This window comes from Hyperoodon ampullatus (assembly GCF_949752795.1).
Source record: "Hyperoodon ampullatus genome assembly, chromosome: 12".
Taxonomy (NCBI): domain Eukaryota; kingdom Metazoa; phylum Chordata; class Mammalia; order Artiodactyla; family Ziphiidae; genus Hyperoodon; species Hyperoodon ampullatus.
This window is the reverse complement of record NC_136925.1, coordinates 45,674,335-45,690,940: the sequence shown is the minus strand read 5'-3', so window position 1 is coordinate 45,690,940 and position 16,606 is coordinate 45,674,335. Positions and strand designations below refer to the sequence as shown.

Genomic DNA, 16,606 nt, shown 5'->3' with positions numbered 1-16,606 from the left:
TTTTAATTCCATATATATGTGTTAGCATACGGTATTTGTCTTTCTCTTTCTGACTTACTTCACTCTGTATGACAGACTCTAGGTCTATCCACCTCATTACAAATAGCTCAGTTTCGTTTCTTTTTATGGCTGAGTAATATTCCATTGTATATATGTGCCACATCTTCTTTATCCATTCATCCGATGATGGACACTTAGGTTGTTTCCAGCTCCGGCCTATTGTGAATAGAGCTGCAATGAACATTTTGGTACATGTCTCTTTTTGAATTATGGTTTTCTCAGGGTATATGCCTAGTAGTGGGATTGCTGGGTCATATGGTAGTTCTATTTTTAGTTTTTTAAGGAACCTCCATACTGTTCTCCATAGTGGCTGTACCAATTCACATTCCCACCAGCAGTGCAAGAGTGTTCCCTTTTCTCCACACCCTCTCCAGCATTTATTGTTTCTAGATTTCTTGATGATGGCCATTCTGACTGGTGTGAGATGATATCTCATTGTAGTTTTGATTTGCATTTCTCTAATGATTAATGATGTTGAGCATTCTTTCATGTGTTTGTTGGCAGTCTGTATATCTTCTTTGGAGAAATGCCTATTTAAGTCTTCTGCCCATTTTTGGATTGGGTTGTTTGTTTTTTTGCTATTGAGCTGCATGAGCTGTTTATAAATTTTGGAGATTAATCCTTTGTCAGTTGCTTCATTTGCAAATATTTTCTCCCATTCTGAGGGTTGTCTTTTGGTCTTGTTTATGGTTTCCTTTGCTGTGCAAAAGCTTTGAAGTTTCATTAGGTCCCATTTGTTTATCTTTGTTTTTACTTCCATTTCTCTAGGAGGTGGGTCCAAAAGGATCTTGCTGTGATTTATGTCATAGAGTGTTCTACCTATGTTTTCCTCTAAGAGTTTGATAGTTTCTGGCCTTACATTTAGGTCTTTAATCCATTTTGAGCTTATTTTTGTGTATGGTGTTAGGGAATGATCTAATCTCATACTTTTACATGTCCCTGTCCAGTTTTCCCAGCACCACTTATTGAAGAGGCTGTCCTTTCTCCACTGTACATTCCTGCCTCCTTTATCAAAGATAAGTTGGCCATATGTGCGTGGGTTTATCTCTGGGCTTTCTATCCTGATCCACTGATCTATCTTTCTGTTTTTATGCCAGTACCACACTGTCTTAATTACTGTAGCTTTGTAGTATAGTCTGAAGTCAGGCAGCCTGATTCCTCCAGCTCCGTTTTTCGTTCTCAAGATTGCTTTGGCTATTCGGGGTCTTTTGTTTTTCCAAACAAATTTTGAAATTTTTTGTTCTACTTCTGTGAAAAATGCCAGTGGTAGTTTGATAGGGATTGCATTGAATCTGTAGATTGCTTTGGGTAGTAGAGTCATTTTCACAATATTGATTCTTCCAATCCAGGAGCATGGTATATCTCTCCATCTATTTATATCATCTTTAATTTCTTTCATCAGTGTCTTATAATTTTCTGCATACAGGTCTTTTGTCTCCTTAGGTAGGTTTATTCCTAGATATTTTATTCTTTTTGTTGCAATGGTAAATGGGAGTGTTTTCTTGATTTCATTTTCAGATTTTTCATCATTAGTGTACAGGAATGCCAGAGATTTCTGTGCATTAATTTTGTATCCTGCTACTTTACCAAATTCATTGATTAGCTCTAGTAGTTTTTCGGTAGCATCTTTAGGATTCTCTATGTATAGTATCATGTCATCTGCAAACAGTGACAGCTTTACTTCTTCTTTTCCAATTTGGATTCCTTTTATTTCCTTTTCTTCTCTGATTGCTGTGGCTAAAACTTCCAAAACTATGTTGAATAAGAGTGGTGAGAGTGGGCAGCCTTGTCTTGTTCCTGATCTTAGTGGAAATGGTTTCAGTTTTTCACCATTGAGGACAATGTTGGCTGTGGGTTTGTCATATATGGCCTTTATTATGTTGAGGAAAGTTCCCTCTATGCCTACTTTCTGCAGGGTTTTTATCATAAATGGGTGTTGAATTTTGTCGAAAGCTTTCTCTGCATCTATTGAGATGATCATATGGTTTTTCTCCTTCAACTTGTTAATATGGTGTATCACATTGATTGATTTGCGTATATCGAAGAATCCTTGCATTCCTGGAATAAACCCCACTTGATCATGGTGTATGATCCTTTTAATGTGCTGTTGGATTCTGTTTGCTAGTATTTTGTTGAGGATTTTTGCATCTATGTTCATCAGTGATATTGGCCTGTAGTTTTCTTTCTTTGTGACATCCTTGCCTGGTTTTGGTATCAAGGTGATGGTGGCCTCGTAGAATGAGTTTGGGAGTGTTCCTTCCTCTGATATTGTTTGGAAGAGTTTGAGAAGGATGGGTGTTAGCTCTTCTCTAAATGTTTGATAGAATTCGCCTGTGAAGCCATCTGGTCCTGGGCTTTTGTTTGATGGAAGATTTTTAATCACAGTTTCAATTTCAGTGCTTGTGATTGGTCTATTCATATTTTCTATTTCTTCCAGAGTCAGTCTTGGTAGGTTGTGCATTTCTAAGAATTTGTCCATTTCTTCCAGGTTGTCCATTTTATTGGCATAGAGTTGCTTATAGTAATCTCTCATGATCTTTTGTATTTCTGCAGTGTCAGTTGTTACTTCTCCTTTTTCATTTCTAATTCTACTGATTTGAGTCTTCTCCCTTCTTTTCTTGATGAGTCTGGCTAATGATTTGTCAATTTTGTTTATCTTCTCAAAGAACCAGCTTTTAGTTTGGTTGATCTTTGCTATCGTTTCCTTCATTTCTTTTTCATTTATTTCTGATCTGATCTTTATGATTTCTTTCCTTCTGCTAACTTTGGGGGTTTTTTGTTCTTCTTTCTCTAATTGCTTTAGGTGCAGGGTCAGGTTGTTTACTCGAAATGTTTCCTGTTTCTTAAGGTGGGATTGTATTGCTATAAACTTCCCCCTTAGAACTGCTTTTGCTGCGTCCCATAGGTTTTGGGTCGTCGTGTCTCCATTGTCATTTGTTTCTAAGTATTTCTTAATTTCCTCTTTGATTTCTTCAGTGATCACTTCATTATTGAGTAATGTATTGTTTAGCCTCCATGTGTTTGTATTTTTTACAGATCTTTTCCTGTAATTGATGTCTAGTCTCATAGCATTGTGGTCGGAAAAGATACTTGATACAATTTCAATTTTCTTAAATTTACCAAGGCTTGATTTGTGACCCAAGATATGATCTATCCTGGAGAATGTTCCATGAGCACTTGAGAAAAATGTGTATTCTGTTGTTTTTGGGTGGAATGTCCTATAAATATCAATTAAGTCCATCTTGTTTAATGTATCATTTAAAGCTTGTGTTTCCTTATTGATTTTCATTTTGGATGATCTGTCCATTGGTGAAAGTGGGGTGTTAAAGTCCCCTACTATGATTGTGTTACTGTCGATTTCCCCTTTTATGGCTGTTAGTATTTGCCTTATGTATTGAGGTGCTCCTATGTTGGGTGCATAAATATTTACAATTGTTATATCTTCTTCTTGGATCGATCCCTTTATCGTTATGTAGTGTCCTTCTTTGTCTCTTCTAATAGTCTTTATTTTAAAGTCTATTTTGTCTGATATAAGAATTGCTACTCCAGCTTTCTTTTGATTTCCATTTGCATGGAATATCTTTTTCCATCCCCTTACTTTCAATCTGTATGTGTCTCTAGGTCTGAAGTGGGTCTCTTGTAGACAGCATATATATGGGTCTTGTTTTTGTATCCATTCAGCCACTCTGTGTCTTTTGGTGGGAGCATTTAGTCCATTTACATTTAAGGTAATTATTGATATGTATGTTCCTATTCCCATTTCCTTAATGGCTTTGGGTTCGTTATTGTAGGTATAGTCCTTCTGTTGTGTTTCTTGCCTAGAGAAGTTCCTTTAGCATTTGTTGTAAAGCTGGTTTGGTGGTGCTGAACTCTCTCAGCTTTTGCTTGTCTGTAAACGTTTTAATTTCTCCATCAAATCTGAATGAGATCCTTGCTGGGTAGAGTAATCTTGGTTGCAGGTTTCTCTCCTTCATCACTTTAATTATGTCCTGCCACTCCCTTCTGGCTTGTAGAGTTTCTGCTGAGAGATCAGCTGTTAACCTGATGGGGATTCCCTTGTGTGTTATTTGTTGTTTTTCCCTTGCTGCTTTTAATATGATTTCTTTGTGTTTAATTTTTGACAGTTTGATTAATATGTGTCTTGGCGTATTTCTTCTTGGATTTATTCTGTATGGGACTCTCTGTGCCTCCTGGACTTGATTAACTATTTCCTTTCCCATATTAGGGAAGTTTTCAACTATAGTCTCTTCAAATATTTTCTCAGTCCCTTTCTTTTTCTCTTCTTCTTCTGGAACCCCTATAATTCGAATGTTGGTGCGTTTAATGTTGTCCCAGAGGTCTCTGAGACTGTCCTCTGTTCTTTTCATTCTTTTTTCTTTATTTTGCTCTGCATCAGTTATTTCCACTATTTTATCTTCCACCTCACTTATCCGTTCTTCTGCCTCAGTTATTCTGCTATTGATCCCATCTAGAGTATTTTTCATTTCATTTATTGTGTTTTTAATCGATGCTTGATTCATCTTTAGTTCTTCTAGGTCCTTGTTAACTGTTTCTTGCATATTGTCTATTCTATTTCCAAGATTTTGGATCTGGGAAATAGAATCTTGGATCAGCTTTACTATCATTATTCTGAATTCTTTTTCAGGTAGACTGCCTATTACCTCTTCATTTGTTAGGTCTGGTAGGTTTTTATCTTGCTCCTTCACCTGCTGTGTGTTTTTCTGCTTTCTCATTTTGCTTATGTTACTGTGTTTGGGGTCTCCTTTTTGCAGGCTGCAGATTCGTAGTTCCCGTTGTTTTTGGTGTCTGTCCCCCGTGGCTAAGGTTGTTTCAGTAGGTTGTGTAGGCTTCCTGGTGGGGGGGACTAATGCCTGTGTTCTGGTGGCCGAGGCTCGATCTTGCCTTTCTGGTGGACAGGTCCACGTCCGGTGGTGTGTTTTGGGGTGCCTGTGGCCTTATTATGTTTTTAGGTAGCCTCTCTGCTAATGGGTGGGGTTGTGTTCCTGCCTTGCTAGTTGCTTGGCATAGGGTGACCAGCACTGTAGCTTGCTGGTCGTTGACTGAAGCTGGGTGCTGGTGTTGAGATGGAGATCCCTGGGAGATTTTCGCTGCTTGATATTATGTGGAGCTGGGAGGCCTCTTGTGGACCCGTGTCCTGAAGTTGGCTCTCCCACTTCAGAGGCACAGCACTAACTCCTGGCTGCAGCACCAAGAGCCTTTCATCCACCCGGCTCAGAATAACAGTGAGAAAAAGTAGAAAGAAATAATTAGTAGAAGAAAGAAAGAGAGATTGAAAGAAAGGAAGAAGGGAAGTAAGGAAGGAAGGAAGGAAGAAAGAAAGAAAGGAGGGAGGGAGGAAGGATGGAAAGAAAGGAAAGAAAGGAGGGAGGGAGGGAGGAACGAAAGCAAAAGGAAGAGTGAATGGAAGAAGAGAGGGAGGGAGGGAGGAAGGAAAGAAAGAAAGAAAGACAGGAGGGAGGGAGGGAGGGAGGGAGGGAGGAAGGAAAGAAAAAGAAAGTGGAAAGAAGAAGGGTGGGAGGGAGGGAGGGATGGAGGAAAGAAAAAGAAAGAAGGAAAGGAGGAGCGGAGGGAGGGAGGGAGGAAGGGAAGGGAGGAAAAAAAGAAAGAGCAGGTAAAGTAAAATAGAATAAAGTATGAAATATAGTAGCGTTATTAAAATTAAAAAGTAATTATTGAAAAAAAACACGGACCGAAAGAACCCTGGGACATATGGTGGAAGCAAAGCTATACAGAGAGAATCTTACACAGAAGATTACACATACACATTCACAAAAAGAGAGCAGGGGGAAAAATCAAAAATCTTGCTCTCCAAGTCCACCTCCTCGATTTGGGATAATTCGTTGTAAAAAGAGGAAAAGGGCGAAAAGTCTGAAATCTTGCTAAGTCCACCTCCTTAATTTGAGATAATTCGTTGTAAAAAGAGGGAAAAAAAAGGGGGGGAAAGTCTTAAATCTTGTCCTCAAAGTCCACTTCCTCAATTTGGGATGATTCGCTGTCCATTCATGCACTCCACAGACGCAGGGCACATCAAATGGACCGTGGAGCTTTAATCCGCTGCCTCGGAGGCTGCACAGAGAGATTTCCCTGTCTCTGCTCTCACAGCTCCCGGGTCTCAGCCTTGGACCTGGCCCCGCCTCTGCGCGTAGGTCGCCGGAGGGCGTCCGTTCTTCGCTCAGACAGGACGGGTTTAAAGGAGCCGCTGATTCGGGGGCTCTGGCTCACTCAGGCAGAGGGGAGGGAGGGGAATGCCCTCTCCTCGCGCACCAGGCAACAAAAGGGAAAAAAGTCTCTTGCCTCTCCGGTAGCTCCAGACCCTTTCCCCGGACTCCCTCCGGGCTAGCACTAACCCCTTCAGGGTCTCTTCCTGCCGCCAGCCCCAGACCTCTCCCTGCGCTCCGACTGAAAGCCGATACCCGAGCCTCAGCTCCCAGCCCCGCCCGCCCTGGCGGCCGAGCAGACAAGTCTCTCGGGCTGGTGTGTGCCTGAGGGCACCGATCCTCTGTGCCAAAATCTCTCTGCTTTGCCCTCCAACCCCAGGAGTTGCTGTGCTCTCCTCCGCTACTCCGAAGCTTTCCCCCTCCGCCACCTGCAGTCTCCGCCCTCGAAGGGGCTTGTAGTGTGTAGAAACCTTCCCTCCTTCACGGCTCCCTCCCACTGGTGCAGGTCCCATCCATATCCTATTGTCTCTGTTTATTCTTTTTTTCTTTTGACCTACCCAGGTATGTGGGGAGTTTCTTGCCTTTTGGGGGGTCTGAGGTCTTCTGTCAGCGTTCAGTAGGTGTTCTGTTGGAGTTGTTCCACGTGTAGATGAATTTCTGATGTATCTGTGGGGAGGAAGGTGATCTCCGCGTCTTACTCTTCCGCCATCTTCCTCCGGCTCCTCAGAACTATCTTCACATGATTTCTAAAGCAATGGTATAGGAGGTGTTATCATGATTATAATAGTTTTGAAAAGTACAAACCACCCTTCCAAAGAGAAATCAAATAAACAGGAGTTTACATGAGTAGGAGTTCTCTCACACAGAATTAATGGCAGTTTCTTCACTTAATATGTTTGGTAGCCACTATGTTATGTAGCCTTTATTGTGCAAAGAGTGGAAACTTTTACTTTGGAAGTGGCTCTCTTGTTGACAATGCTATTTGATAATAATGATATTCTAGTACAGTACTCACACATTGCACATTTAGAAATGTCTATCATCCTTTGTGAATAAAGACACTCAAACTATCCCTGTGAGAGTATATAGATAAGATCATTATTTTCATTTTCTAGATAAGGAAACTGAAATGAAATTCCTTGCCAAAGGTCAAAGAACAAATCACTGGGAGAATTAGATTAGGGCAGTGAGTTCTTGATTTTCAATCCTTTGCTTAATCATCTAAGTCATATTGTTTTACCCAGTATGGGAATAGATTATTTTCAGTCAGTAAGAATAAGGCTGTGCCCAGATGATGCCAGAAGACTAGCTGAAAAATGAAAATCTGCTCAATAATTTGTTTATCTGTAAAATGCCAAACTACTTGTTATACTGATATTTTTCACTAAGCCTAATAGGTTGTCTCATGTTTTGCAGACATAGCCTCTAACTTAATGTTTATATTGTACTAAAATTAACTTTAGTTAATTTCTGGGGGTTCTGTCTTTTAAAAACTTAATTTTGGAATATTATAATTATTTACTATGTTCTGAATAATATGTTAGTCGTGTGGTAAATTGAGGATAAAAACTCTTTGAAAGTGTTTTTTGATGAAATCTCACACCTTTGTGCAGTGGTAGACAAACTCTTTTCTATCATCAGAGACTATACGATAAGATCTCACCATTAGGAGAAAACTGGGCTTCTGTGTCTGCCACCAACTCCTTCTAAATTCATTTGGGCCTGGCATTTAGGACTGAAATCATAAGACTCCATCTATATCACATGCGTTCCCACAGAATCAGTTACCCTGGATGTGAAGGTGGCCAAATAATCAGGTGACCAGTGCCATGGTCCTTATAGAAGGTCATGGGCAGAAATAGCTGAATTCTTTCAATGTTCAACAAACCTTTATTGTACTCCTCATACATACTTACCTGCATCTCTGCAATATATCCTAATTCTTGGACATGTTCTGGTAGATTAAGCAGTTGACAGGTGAAACATTTTCCCCTAGGTCAAACAGCATAAATGAGAGTCAAGATGTAAACTCAGGATGCCTGGCTTTTAGTACCTCAATTCATTCAATTGTGTTGCTACTGAGTTTGTTGATGGATGATTCCGTTATATTTTATATAATGTTTACATGTTTTGCAGTTAAACTACTAAAATGCTTAACTAATCTGAACTCATAGTAATTCACAATAAGAATGGCACAAGCATTATCATTCACTTATAGCCTGTAGAATTTGGAATAGGTTTGGTTCAATAATAAAGATCAAAGCAAACCAGAAAAGGAATAGAAAATTCATTTCTCCTTAGTTCTGAGACCTTCTGAATTCAATCTTTATTAAGAATGACAGTTTGCAAATGTGTGGACTCACTACTAACAAATTAAAATCACTTAAAAAAACCCACTTATTTTGGATTTGATTACTCAGGAATACAATATTAAAAGTGCCTTCATCCTGACTACGGTGTATTGAATTTCTCTGATGTAGCTTCTGTGATCTAATTTTAAAATTATATATACTTCAGACTTGGCTAGACTGAAAACTTAAATGAACTGCATATAAGTAATCTATGATGCTGGTCAGAGATGGAGTACTTATTCCTGTGTTATGTTGCAAAGCTCAAGAAATTAGATATAAACATGAATGACTGTCCTCTAATAGTATTTATATGCTGGGGCTAAGTTTGTTTTCCTCTATTTAAAAATAAAATTCCAGGGAAGACTTGACTTAAAAGTATTTGTATAATTACCTGTTTAATTTTGCAGCAGGCATTTCAGAAGCTTACATTTCTCTTCAAATCCAAGAGTTAGTGACATCATTCATTCATCTAGCAGATGTTTATGTTAGTTGTTACTCTGTGTCAGGCTCTGAGTAGGTATTAGTTCAAGACACAGAGTCCCTGCCCTTCACAGAGCTGCCTCCACTGAGATAAATCCACCATCACAATTAAACTGGGTAATGTGATAGAAAGGAGCTGGGAGGAGTACATGCAACAGGGTGATGGGGAAGGCTGGTTCTGAGGATTTAAATTGAGACCTGAAGAGGGGCTGGCTACTAGAAAATTCATAGAAAAAGCATTCAAGTGGTGTTCAAGGCTCCAAGGTGACAATTACTTTTTTTGTGTGTAGTTTTCACAATTTGTAGTTTTCTGAAAGCACTACAGAAAGAAATGAGAATTCAGAGAGAGAAAGCAACAGCCATTAGAAATGTTGGAACATTAGAGTGGAAACATTTGGAAATTTGGAGTTTTCTTAAAGCCTGCTCTTTTAATGATGAAGAAATGGAGGCCCAGTGACATTGCCATGTTTTGGTCACATACTAGTTAAATTGTAACCTGGGTCTCCCATCTTCCTGTCTATAGCTTTTCTCTATTAAACAAAACTACCTTTATTGTGCTTGACAACTCTAGATGTACTGAAAGTATTGGTTTTTACAGTTGAGAGTTTAAACCTTTATCTACAAATAGTTGGCAAACATTTATTTAGGCTTTCTTTATGATCAATGGCAATTGCCAAAGCCATATCAATCATTGGGATTTGCATCCCTTATTAAGAAAATCACAAAGAGTATTTTAATCTTTCAGTCGTCTATTGACTTTAGTTTCTAGCTCAGAAATCATGAAGTCTTTTGTGATGCATTAAAAGGGAATTCCTGAGTTTAATTTCCATGTAGTCCACTTCAGTTTGGAACCAGATATGGTCCATATTGATTAAAAAAGGAGAATTTTTTTATTGCTTCCCATCATTTCCAATTATAGATCTGTTGGCTTGCTAGACATCTCAGTCATACTTTATGCAATTTTCTTTTTGATAAATGGCAAATGAATTTTCAGGCCAACAATTTATATAAATTGCAGGTATAATTTATACTTAGCTACCTTTCTACTTCTAATATTTTTATTACTTTGTGGAGAAATGAATTGGGGCTAATATTGTTTACATCTCTCTTTGATTTTTTTGTTAGCTTTTTAATCCATAAACGGAATCTGTAATGAGCTTAGCTCTGTATCCTAATAAAGCCCCTCCGTTTGGTGATGATTATATAAGGCAATTAACATTGCCCCAAGAGTTATAGTCAGTGGGAATGGTAATTTGACAGATCAGAGTGTACAAGGATGTGTTCCAGACACTTAAAAAATTGTAATTTAAGAACCTTATATTACTTTTGGAGGAGCTAAATGTTTGCCTGTTCTCTGCATTTTATTATAAAGAACCGAAAATAAAATATTCTCCTGTATGCAGATGAAATGCTTTTTTTCAGTTTTATTGAGGTATAATTGACAAATAAAATTAAAAGGTATCTAAAATGTACAACATGATGATTTGAAATATATATACATTGTGAAAGGATTCCCCCTCCCCACATCGAGTTAATTAACATATCTATCACCTCACATATTTCTCTCTGTTTTTGGTGAGACCATGTAAGTTTTACTCTCTTAGCAAATTTCAACTATATCATACAGTGTTATCAACTTTAGTCACCATGTTATATACTAGATGCTTAGAACTTACTCATCTTATAGCTGAAGTTTTACCCTTTTACCAACTTCTCCCTAATCCTGCTCTCTCCAACCCCACTCCCAGGCAACAATTTTTCTACTCTGTTTCTATGAGTTTAATTTTTTTTAAAAAAAGATTCCACATATAAGTGATACTACACAGTATTTGTCTTCCTCTGTCTTATCTCACTTAGCACAATAGTCTCAAGGTTCATCCATGTTGTTGCAAATGACAGGATTTCCTTCTTTTTTTAAGGCTCAATAATATCTCTCTCTCCCTTCCTCCCTCTCTGCCTCTTTCCATCTCTACCTGTAGTTATATCTATATCTACACATAGATTTTGCTTTCTGAGAACACTGTTTATTTTATTTTAGTGTCCATGTTATAGAATTTCATGGGAGGAGATTCTCCTTTGTCTCTGTACCAGAAAGAACTGTTTCTAAACATCTTTTGTGATTTTATCTTATGAACACTGTGGTTTCTGAAACTCTTTCCTTCTTAGCATTGCTAGAATGATAGAGTCCATTTTATAGCTTGTTTTAAACAAGTATACTAGGCCTCAAATCATGGTTTATTTTTGGTGGTAACTGTACTCTTTTATTTTTATATTTCCTTTAAAATATGATTCCACATTCTTTTTTCCTTTTTAGTCTGCTGTATGTCCTTTATAAGCTTCCTGAAGTCTTTTCTGAAACAAAGTTGAGAAATAAATAGAATTTGTTAAAATTTTATTCCATGCATTGAAACTATCATCACAAAACAAGCAAATCTCCTTTGCTTTGGCAAGAAGTTTATTAAAAGGACTTATTTTGGGTTCCAGTTTTAGACGAAGGGGTTGTGAAACACTACAGAATCAGAAGACTGGATGAAGGGGACTTTTTCCTCACCCGGAAAAGAACCTTTTCAACACTGAATGAATTTGTGAGTCACTACACCAAGACAAGCAATGGCCTGTGTGTCCAGCTGGAAAAACCATGCTTAAAGGTGAAATGCTTTCAAACTCTGTTCCTTTATTTTTGAAGTTAATTTTTTTTCCTTCAGGTGAGGAGTTATTTGTCATGTGATATGTCAGCTCAGAAAAAGAAGGTCATTGAATACCCAAGTCATGGATAGGCAAACTGTGGCCCCTGAGCCAATACGGCCCCACACTTATTTTTATAAATAAGCTTTATTGGAGCATAGACATGCTCATTCATTTACAGATTGTCGTTGCTTTTTTGCTATAATGGCAGAGTTTAATAGTTGAAACAGAGACTATATGGCTTACAAAGCCTAAAATATTTACCGTCTCATTCTTTTCAGAAGAAGTTTGCCAAGTCCTGACCTCAAGCAATCACTGAACACAGAAAATATTCATTCTTTGCACTAAGAAACTAATCTGGTATCTTGTTATTGCAGCATTTAATGATATGGCTGGAGGGGAAAAAGGTTATGGAATACAATTCTTACTTAGATGATCTGTGTTCAAGATTATTAACATGAAATGACTAGGTTCATTATCTGGTTGTCTGCATATAGATATCATTTAACTGTTCTAACAGTTTGATTGTTTGGCCTGGCTGTTTGGTGGGAGGAGGTAACATTTATAGAATTAATCTACATCTGTCATTAAATTCTGTTGTTTGCATGTTTTACCTAAATGTGTTTAAAGCTAAGTAGTAGTCATACACCTCAGTGGGGCAAGCCCTCAGCTCCGCATCAGAGTTCAGGTCTCATGTACTGTCAGTGGTATAGCCAACCCTGTAGTTTATACCTGGATGACCGGTGAAAGCTTCCTTGTGATGCCTGTTTAGAATTCTACAGACAAGTAGAAGCTGAAGAATTCTATCCTGTATGCAGGGAATTTATGAGTTAAATCCTGAGACGTGAATAGGCAATTTTGGTATAAGTATGTACATCTTAGATGGAATAGGAATGACCTCACAAGGATATCTAAGCTTATGCTAAGAAATAGTTCAACTGATACAAAGATATGACTTAAAAATTTTTAGTTTAACCAATATTGTTGAATTCTGGTAGGGAAAAGGGTTTACAAAGCATAGGTGACCTTCTGTGCACTCAAGATGCTGATGACTTAGTGGAGGAGATAAGATACATTTCTAAAGGCAGATGACAAACTAGACTATGCACTCTAGGAGAGCAGAGACCTTGCCTATTTTGTTTACAGAATGGAACCTAGTTGGTGCTTGAAAAATATTTATTTATTAAATAAATGAGTAAATGAGTGAATAAGTAAATGAATTTGAAAAAAGATGAAATTAATTATGAGAAATTTTGTGATACATATGGTAAATGCTATAGGCCAAAGAGTTGGGCAGATAATTATGGATGAGATGGAACTTCAGTTTAGCCTTGAAACTTGATTTATGTAGGCAAGGAGGCAAAGAGAACTCCCACCACATAGGTGAGAGGGAGGTATTTGGGTGTCGTGTGGGACAGATGGACAGCAAGGTGCCTGACTTAGCAGGATTTGGGAGATCAGCTGGAAGAGGCAAAGATACAGATTCTACCACAATTGCTTTCCATTTAAAAGTAATTAGAATAAAATTTACAATATTTTGTTTTTAAAAATGATGTCTCTTTTTAAAAGTACCTAGACTGTTATTTTCAACCAAAAAATTGTTGAATATAACTTTTTTCTTACCAGTATTCTAATTATTCTGTGAAACAGATACAAGTCCCAGCTCCCTTTGATTTGTCATATAAAACCGTGGACCAGTGGGAGATTGACCACAGCTCCATACTACTTATGAAGAGATTAGGATCTGGTCAGTTCGGCGAAGTATGGGAGGGCCTATGGAACAATACCACTCCGGTAGCAGTAAAAACATTAAAACCAGGTACGAGAACAAGAATGGCAAAGGTTAAATGGCATATGTTGATACTTATAAGCTCAACTTGCCACTGTAAATGTCCAAGAGGTCATGGGACAGCTAGTGTGGGCACCAAGCACATGTTATAATCACTTTCTGTAGTGACCACAATGATCTATCCCAGCACCTGAGATTTTCAGAATTACTGCAGGTATGATTATGATTTTGAATCCTAATCTTATTAACAACTGAGACTAAACTTTATTGTCCAATCTGATCATTTTTTTCCAAAAAAGAAGCAGCTAGCTATCCATCCTAACACTGCTCTCTAAGGAAGGCCTTTTGGAGGTCAAAAGAGAACAAAAAATCAGATTTCTTGTATTAAAAAATAGCGCCATGATAGTTTTCTCTCCAAGAGGAATAATTATTATTGATTTACAGTGTAATAGCAGCAAACAGCTTTGGTGATTGCTTAAATGTCTTCACTTCACTGGGGCCATTAATCAATCTTCTCAGCTATTTATTGCTTAGCAGACTACCACGCAATAAAGACGAGCCTGAAATCAACTCCCACAGTAGCTTTGACAGGCAAAAATTAATATTTAATGTTGCATTACTAGCTGAGTTGAGATTGGGTCTCTTTTGCTATGCAGCTGGTCAGCTGTAACCAGCGTAGCCAAGGAGTGCTCTGAGCAGGCTTCCCCTGCAGAGGCTCCTGACGTACATGGTTTCAGCTCTAGCGGATGGTGTGATTTGGCAATGATTCAAGTGTCCTGCATTCCGTGAATCTGATGGCCACCCAAAGCATCAACATAGAAACATATTGTAGATAAATCATCTGAATGGAGATCATAATTGCTGCTATCACTGGAAACTTCATCAATCAGATTGTTTAGGGGTGGGGGAATGATCCTACTATATCCATAACTAACCATAGGCCAAACTAATTATAATAACCAAAAGCAGTCCTTTATTATGGTTTGGATGCCTCTTTTATTCTTAGCTCCATTTTGCCACAATGATTCAAGACTTTAATCCTATTTGATTATGTGGAGCAGAACAGTGGTAGAGATGGAAGTGAGGGAGCTCAGCAAAAATTGATGGAGAGCAGAATAGGCCATTTCCCCCTATTCTCCCTCTGTAAGTCCTTGCCTCTTCCCCTCAGCCTGTGAAGAAATGCTTACAGTTGATCTGTCTGGTTTTCCTAAGAATATGCCTATTATTAATAATAATACAAATATAGTCAACACTTATTGAACACATATGTACCAGACAATGCTATTATCCTGACAATGATTTTATGTCAGTAGGATTATTAGCCATGATTTAGAGATGAAGAAACTGAAGTTCAGAGATGTTTGGTAACTTGCTCAAGATCACACAGTGAGCTAGGATTTGATCGAGCCTGGGTAGTGAACTTCAAGACTCTCAAAAAGCATACCAAAGGATAGATTGCCTAAATGCTTTATGTGAAATGATCTGCAGGTCACATGTAACTCTTTCTAACTGCATATTAATAAACAGTCAGAGTGTTAGCTTGGAATGTCAAAGCTTATCCATGCCTGGGGTTCAAATATTAGCTGTGAAGTCTTCTATATGAGAGAATGAGGAACAAAACAGACTCTTTAAGCATCAGTGAAAATGATATTTGCACTATCCATAGTGAATACTGAGATGTGAAACGACAGTATTCCTTCAGTTACAACAATGGCTATGAAACATCATATCCTAAAAGAAATAAAAGATTTTTAAATGACTAATGAAAGGTAACTCCAGGTATTCTTCTTTCTCTTAGGTTTTTTATTTATTTATTTATTATTTTTTTAAATTAGTTTCTGCTTTATAACAAAGTGAATCAGTTATACATATACATCTGTTCCCACATCCCTTCTCTCATGCATCTCCCTCCCTCCCACCCTCCCCATCCCACCCCTCCAGGCGGTCACAAAGCACCGAGCTGATCTCCCTGTGCTCTGCGGCTTTTATTTGATGTTAACTGTTGATACTTGGCACTTTGCATCGTGAGTCAGAGTTGAGCCATTTAAGTGCAATTTAATTGTAGATGAGTCTTCAAAATAGGCTCCAATATCTCCCTTAACATTTGGTCAGGCTATTAAAACCAACTGTGGAGATATTAATACAGGAGAAAATGTTGAATATCAGCTTCAAGAGGAGGAAAAGAACACTAAGTTTTGGGAGTGGCCCTTGAATGTTTTCTACTTGGCCTATACTATGGATATATGTCCTTGCAGAATTAAAGACATAAATATGGCAGAATATCATTGCTTTTTAGAAAAGTTATCCAGCTCTTCCCACAGTGGGTACCAAGGACAGGGCAACTATTAGTCTTCTCTGCATCCTGGACAGAAAAACTCGCTGCAGTAATTAAACAGTCAGTGTCTTCCAGTGTTCATGTTAATAGAATGTCTTCTCTTTGTGTCCTAAATGCCTGCCTTGTTTTGTCAGTTAGACCATCAGTGTTTCCTTTTTCCTTCATTTTTCACATGGACCTGAATCAACCTCTCTTTACCTACAGGTCATAATACATAAGCTGCACAACCCTGATGCACCAACACATCAGTTATTAGGTTGCCCTGGTTGAACCTGATTCTCTTCGTTGATAAATCTGAAGATTTGTGACACTGATGCTCTTACTTTACTGAGCGGCAGGAAGCAATCTTGGTGATTCCCACCAGGCTTCTGTGAGGATAGGAATGCCTCAGTAACATAAAGTGATTTCCCCTCTTCTTGTTTCAGGTTCAATGGATCCAAATGACTTCCTGAGGGAGGCACAGATAATGAAGAACCTAAGACATCCAAAGCTTATCCAGCTTTATGCTGTTTGCACTTTAGAAGAGCCTATTTATATTATTACAGAGTTGATGAGACATGGAAGTCTGCAAGAATATCTCCAAAGTAAGCTAAAGACTTAATAAAAGGAAAAAAGAGGAATTTAGTTTAGCTAGTCCTATAAATGTCAATTTAGCAAGGCTTCTATAACCCAAAGGATATCTACTATGGTATATCTGTGACAATGAATGTCTTACCATTGAATTGCT

General features: G+C 38.1%; 1 protein-coding gene across 1 annotated transcript in view; it reads left to right on the top strand.

The window, feature by feature from the left end:
• FRK (fyn related Src family tyrosine kinase) overlaps positions 1-16,606 on the top strand; it is a gene marked incomplete at both ends in the record, with an annotated part of 100,374 nt that overhangs the window by 73,130 nt on the left and 10,638 nt on the right. Inside the window, 3 exons of the mRNA XM_079716727.1 lie at positions 11,555-11,718; positions 13,406-13,574; positions 16,305-16,463. Coding sequence (XP_079572853.1) covers positions 11,555-11,718; positions 13,406-13,574; positions 16,305-16,463 — 492 coding nt within the window. The remainder of the gene's footprint in view (positions 1-11,554; positions 11,719-13,405; positions 13,575-16,304; positions 16,464-16,606) is intronic.